The following is a 6,685-nucleotide window of genomic DNA, read 5'->3' as shown; positions in this document are numbered from 1 at the left end:
ATCGGCTGACTGCATATTTGCATTAACTAACAGTAGTACCTAATAAAGTGGCTGGTGAGTACAGTTACTGTGTAGAGCACAATGTGTATGAAAAACAAGCAGCACACTGCATGCTTATAAATCAGACTGGGTTCATTACAGTTGAATTCACAGTCCTGCAATGTTTTATTTTCAGTGAAAACATTTAGAAAAAAGAAGAAACTGGATTCCTGTCCTTAACAAGACCTCTGAGTATGTCTTGTTATATAATTATATTTAACCAAAGGGCTAGATTTTGTGGATCACTCACAGTAGTGTCTTCTGCCTCTAGACATGAGCAGTGCATCAAACAGTTTATCCGGAGATTAGTCTGGCTCTTGGATTAGTAGTCTGGATTGCCTCCACCATACTGAATGAAAAAATGTGCGGCAGGAACTAAAATGCAATTATAACAGACCACAGAGAGAGAGAGAGAGAGAGAGAGGATTCAGGCGTGACATCGAAACAAACAAAGGTTAAAGGGCAGCTGAAGCGACAGTATTTTTAATACGTCTTTGAGACTCAGTCAACAAATGATCGACTGTTTAATCTGGAGCAAAAACTGCCGAGGCAGCAATCAAAACCCTGCCAAAATAATCTCTATGTATGTCAGTCAAATTTCTTTATGCACACCGAAAACCTTTCACATCAACTTTCATTTGCATTTCCATTTCTGCAATGACAGAGCAGAGACTTATTTTAAGTGACAGATGTGATGGATCGGGCAAAGCTGCCAATTAGCAGTATGAACATGCAGCGCCCGCCTGTCAGGTTTCTGAGGAGCAGATGGGTTAAAGATCTAATCAGGCTGCAGCTGAGTTAAGCTGGACCCACTGCAACTAATGTCACTAATGCAGCTAAAGTGAGAATACATGACATGCATTACTGCATTACCATTTCTGCTGTTTTAAGGTGGCAAAAATAAAATATGGAGGAGACAAAGCAGGGGGGTGAAATGCTGCAGAGTCACTGTGTGTGAAAGATGGTGCGGTTTCGATGCATAAATGTTACTGAGAGAAATATGAGACCAGGGGAAGCAGAGAGAAAGGAAGGGAAAGAAAAATGCACATAAAATGGTTAATGCGCAGAGGGGTAGGGAGAGCTGCCCTTTGCAAACACCGAAATGGGGGAGGGGTCCCCAAATGGTCAGAGAAACCCTTTCTGCAGGGGTCCATTGTCTGCTGCCCACGGCTATGAAAAGAAAGCTGATTACAGGAGACAGCATGTTGTATTGCATTGCAGAGCTGCCTGCGGTTGATCACTACATGCTGCCATTTCGTCTGATGCCTCCTTTTGTTATTCCCACCTAAAGTGCTTCACAGCTTTTCAGTGAAACGCCTTGGCTTGCTTTTCAGGTTTGAACTGCAGGCTGCAAGTGTTTCTGCTTCTTTTCTGCATCCTGCCAGATAAAGCAAATCCTCCCTCTCCTCATCTCAAAATGACTTGTGTATTATTAAAAGCTTTTAAATGGAGCAGAGTGCTGGCTGACTACCAAATCCGCTGCCTTGTTGCCAGGGAAACACATACCCATGGTCTCCACTCCTCCTTCTCAGCGCTTTTTTCCCTCCTCCCCTCCCCGGAGGCTCATATTTCAAAACCATCAGCAATCTTGTGCGCTCACACTGCTGCCTTTCAACTAAAAGCTTTTTGTGCTTCCAGTGAAGCAGAATGGAGGGGAAAGAGAGCAGATGGGAGTGGTTACAGGAGAGGGGAGGGAAAATAGAGGGCCTCCCTCACCGTTGCCAAGGCAACTTGATGTCACTGTGACATCACGCAGCACTAAAAGCTTTTAACCGGATTCCTCTCCTGCCTTAGGCCCCATTTTGAGTCCTCTTTCAGATAGACTAGGGGGACAGGCACAGGCAGGGTGGTGGTGTGTGTTCCTTCCTGCTTATATCCCTCCATTTCTGGAGACTCAACACAGCTCTTAGCACAGTAAAAGACTTTCAAAATCACCCTCTAAAGCTCCTGTTTCTGCAAACACAGCCTGCACAGGCTAAGAGAGTCACTTAAAAAAATGGCGTCAGAGGATGGTTTCAGCTACCTGATGCCAGGCCACAGTGAGAAACACAGACGGGCCCCGAACTGGACTGATGGCGAAATGAAAGCCCTCCTGTACGTGTGGGAGGAACACCACAACGAGTTGAAAATGAGCAAGAGGAACGCTAAGGTTTACGAGAAGATGTCCCAGCGGTTCTTCCAGCTGACTGGAGAGCAGCGCTTCAAGGAAGAGATCAAGATGAAAATCACCAATATGTCTTTTCAGTACAGGCAAGTGCACCACGTCCAAAGATATGACTCTACACTCCAGCTGTTGCATGACAATAAGATTGCCTTTTTTCTCCGACAGGCGACTGAAAGCCACAGCCGGCGAAGGCGGGGAGATGCCAGATTGGCCTTACTACAAGGCCATAGAGAAGATCCTCTCCAAGCCGCTGGAGAACGGCAGGGTGAACTCTTTAGAGTTTCAGGCCTCCACAGCGGGTCCGTCCACTTCCTCCCAGTCCACAGACAACCTGGTGCCCCAGTCAGAGGAGGGGCTGATGGGATTCTTGCCAGAGTACACAGGCTCCTCAGACGAGATGGAAATCAAACAGGAGCTGGACTCGTTGAGCTCTGACAGTGAGCACACACAGGGCTCCAGGTAACAGGAACTGGAGAAGACACGCAATGTATGGGTGTGTGTGAGTGTGTGTGTGAGTGTGTGTTTGAGTGTGTGCGCCTTTGAAACACTGATGAAGATAATAACAGGTGAACTGACCTTTTTATGCTGTTGTTTCAGGGAAGCAACCCACTAGATATACAGATTTATACAATTTTCATTTTTCAAGCACAACAACTGAATGTGACTCCCTTCCTTCAGCTGGGTTCATTTGTTACTGTGCTTTGTCTGAACGCTGAACGCTATGCAAAAATTATACAAATATAGGGCATAGCAAGAGTTCAATTAATTTTTTCTATCTTACTAATAATTTGAGAAATCTATGTAAGTCTGTCTGTCATTCATACACTCCAGACTTGGTGAGTCTGTTGTTGGGGACTTTGGTGAAGGAAGTGCTAAATTTTGACGTTGTTTAGATTATTGGTTCTCTCTCTCTCTTTGGCAAAATGTAGTTCCCTGTTAAAAGTGTTTCCACACTGACTCACACATACTATCTTTCTGGGGCCAGTCATGCATTCCCAAGCCTCTCAGCTCTAAGTTTGGCCATCATAACTAAGCGCTTAACTTTTAACCTAACCCTAACTAAACCTAATTCTTTAACCCTAAAATCAAGCTTTAGCCTGCAAATAAACCTCTGAAGGGCTGAAAAATGAGAGCCAGCCAGAAAGTCCTAACTTTTAAAAATGCAATCACTCTGATGGACTGAAACTCAAACTGAACATGTTTTATTATTATTGTTGCTGCTGTTGTCATCGGTTTTCTGTGAAAAATCACTGCAGTCACTCATTCATGTTGTTTCTCTAACAGGGTCTACAGTAGTTAGTTGTAAAATACTTATAACCCTTTACTTCTATGATTTCTGCCTTCGGGAGTGAGTTGACGCAGTTGAAGACTGTGGCATTAACCTGTGAGAGTGTGAACCCGAGGTGATCTCTTCTTACTAGACGCTGCCTGCTCTGAAAGGTTCCCTTCTCTGTTCCCCAGCTCCCATCCTATTTCAGCCAGAAAGAGGAAGGCCAGCAAGCACCTGTCCTTGAAGAGAAAGAAACTGCGAGTCTTGCAGGCCATGCTGCAGCAACAGAAGAGGTCGAGCCGAGCCATGGAGGAGACGTGCAGGGAGGTCCGTCGAGCCATGCACCAACAGAACCTCCTCCAGGTCCAGTGCCTGCAGCTGCAGGAGCGAATGATGAACCTCCTGGAGAAGATGATCCAGCTTCCTGCCACTACGTCAGCCCCATGGGGTCAGAGCGGGGTGAAGGATCCAGGAAAACCATAAAGCATGGCAGGAGTGGGAAGTTATTTCTTTTATTTTTTTTGGGAGATGTCATGGCATTGCCTCACCTATAGCCTTGTTGAACAAAAAAGTATTTTATTTTGGCATTCGAGGTTTATCCTATTGCGTGTAAAGCTCTCATCAGTGCAGAAATGGTAGAGACAGGCACAAAAATAGGCTTTTACCGTTTCTGGAGGAATGTCATTTGTAGAAGATGAACATGTTATTAATACCTGTAATGACATTTGTTGGCACTTTAGCATTTACTGTAATTCAGGCTCCAATGTGCGTCTTAATTTTAGGAATAGCTGTGTAAGATTTTTCTTGATAATTTGCCAAGTACCCTAATAAAATCACTGTGGGAACAACAGCCTTGCAACATCTTGTCACATCATTTTTTCCATTTTGCCAGGATAATTATATGTTTGGGAGGTCTGATGCCAAAATAGGGTCATTTATAGCACTGTGAAACGAGAATTTAGGCGATAATCCCTACTGTTACAGCAGTTATTTGGAAAGGAGCTGCCAGCAAATGGCAACACAAGCTCCTTCAGATTTATCAGAAAAAGGAACTTTTAGGAACCTCGATCATGTAATTTTGTGCAAAATAGCAACTTGAAATAGTCGTGACCTTCCTTTGCACACAAATGTGGCAAAAAGGTTGGTAACCTTGATTTTTGCAGTGTTATATTGACATTATATTTAGTTACACATAAAAATGACTGCAATAGGCAGATGCCTCTGCCACTTTCTAGGAATATGGACTATTTAAGATGAAGGTCACAAGTCATTGTTCTATTCATATCACATGAGACACTGATGGTGGCTAATGTCATATGATAGCATTTGTGCAGCATTTATCTTTGGATAGAAATTTAGTTTTAGGATTTGATATAAATGGAAACTTTCATTCAAGGCAGAAAACCAGAGATTCTTTTTCTTGAGATCTCAAAACTATGTAAAGATAACCTTTGCTCGTCATATGTGACTCTACAGTGCAATTACTGGGATGCAAAGCAAACTGAAGGTAAAGGCTGGCATTGCTGAAATGTTCAGTTCTTTACCTTTCAGCCCATTTTAAGAGGATTTGGAGAAATGGGGGATTAGGCTAGTTCCATCACACATTACACCAGCTCAATGGAAGTCACTCCTTCCTGAAAATGAGAACATAACACCGTTCGTTTCCACAAATGCACTGGATTTTGTGGCCTGTGTTTGGATAGTATACTCCCAGCCATAATAAATAAATCAAAGTGCAACAGTGTGTCATACTGGTCTTGCATTAGACTTGTACTCCTGTTGTTATATATATATATATATATATATATATATATATATATATATATATATATATATATATATATATATATATATATATATATATATATATATATATATATATATATATATATCAAACGGTTGTCAAGCTTCTTGCAAATGAGTAAGCTGCACCGCACATGTGTAGTAAGGTCAAGTGTGCAACCGTTGCAGCCCTTTGACCAGAGTTATTGTTTACACACCATCCGCTGTTCAGAGCCGCAGTAGAGCGGAGGCGAAGGTGCAAACCACATGCAAAGTGGATGAGAGGTACTGCAGTAACCGCAAAATCATAAGGGTAAGACCTTTTTTAACGTTTTCTTTTCCTTTTTTTTAATTACATGAACTTAACACCACTGCGTGCGCAGTGCCTGTTAAATTTCAACATACTCCTCCTTTTAGATATATGTCCAGGTTAATTACAGAGTTTACAGTGAACTTCTAATACTATAACTTCCCTATTTAAGGATTGTATGTTTATTGGTTAAATAGCTCATTATATGTAAAGTAAAGTATATACTTTACTCTACTTTAAGGAAAAATAAAACCCGTCAACTGCCATCATTGTCAGCCAATAGCGTCACTCCCACTGTTTGAATATTGAACGCAGAGGGCGTGCTGATTGGCCAGTGGGAGGAGTCACGTGTCCCGGGGACGTTACGCTGTCATGGTTACAGTGAAAGACGCTTTGTGATATCCGCGGTGAGTGAATGGACGGAGGTGGTGCCCTCGCTCTGCCATATGGCCTTCCGAATCACGGCGGTGAAAGAATAGAAAAAAGAAATGGACGCGTGAAGCGGAAAATGTAAACGTGGACGACTCGCGTTGACATAAACGTAAAACCCGTGGATGTTTCATTTATTTATTTGGCACAGCTTCCCACTACAGAAACAGGTAGCGTCAAGATTTTGTCCCTAAACAGCCTCATTGTTGTCAAACTGAAGTTCCTGATTGACGTGAATATTGTTTGTTCGCCTTAAAGTTGCTATAACTCCGGAAAAGTAAAGCAGCAGCTAGCTTTCGTCAGTTTATTTATTTATTGTTTTTGGTCATAAAATGACTCGGGTGTGGAGGTAACTATTGCAACATCTTAAAACTGTGGTTTACCGAGTCCGTCATTAAAGTGGCGGTGAGTAGGGAGCCAGCTGGCTCTGTGTTTTTGGGGAGTGGGTGGAGGGGTGACTGGGAGTAATATACAAGCTGTGTTTGCACATAAAAGCTGCCTCTGTTTTAGCTCTGACAGATAATTGCAGAAATAAGATTGATGTGGGTAACTTCACTTAGTTATTAAGTGAAATTGGTGAAATTAAATTAAATTTTCTGACCAAGTGAGGGCAAAATAGAGCCAGAAAAACACCCCACCTATTAGTATGTGCTTATAAAAACGATGTTATTCTGTTTTCAATAAATGGTCT

At 42.5% G+C, this 6,685-nt stretch overlaps 2 protein-coding genes across 3 annotated transcripts in view; both read left to right on the top strand.

The window, feature by feature from the left end:
- The first annotated feature begins 1,853 nt into the window (after positions 1-1,853).
- On the top strand, positions 1,854-4,295 carry msantd1 (Myb/SANT-like DNA-binding domain containing 1). Its single transcript, XM_030754027.1, has 3 exons — positions 1,854-2,289; positions 2,369-2,662; positions 3,665-4,295. The coding sequence occupies exons 1-3, from the start codon at positions 2,036-2,038 to the stop codon at positions 3,954-3,956; spliced, it is 840 nt and encodes a 279-aa protein (XP_030609887.1). The 5' UTR covers positions 1,854-2,035; the 3' UTR covers positions 3,957-4,295.
- A 1,667-nt stretch (positions 4,296-5,962) lies between these two features.
- LOC115797188 (regulator of G-protein signaling 12-like) overlaps positions 5,963-6,685 on the top strand; it is a 43,801-nt gene continuing 43,078 nt past the window's right edge. For both annotated transcript variants that reach the window (XM_030753697.1, XM_030753695.1), the window contains exon 1: positions 5,963-6,164. The gene's annotated coding sequence lies outside the window, so the exon portion shown is untranslated. The remainder of the gene's footprint in view (positions 6,165-6,685) is intronic.

The sequence above is a fragment of the Archocentrus centrarchus genome, chromosome 18 (genome assembly GCF_007364275.1).
Source record: "Archocentrus centrarchus isolate MPI-CPG fArcCen1 chromosome 18, fArcCen1, whole genome shotgun sequence".
Taxonomy (NCBI): domain Eukaryota; kingdom Metazoa; phylum Chordata; class Actinopteri; order Cichliformes; family Cichlidae; genus Archocentrus; species Archocentrus centrarchus.
This window is presented reverse-complemented; position numbering and strand designations above follow the sequence as displayed.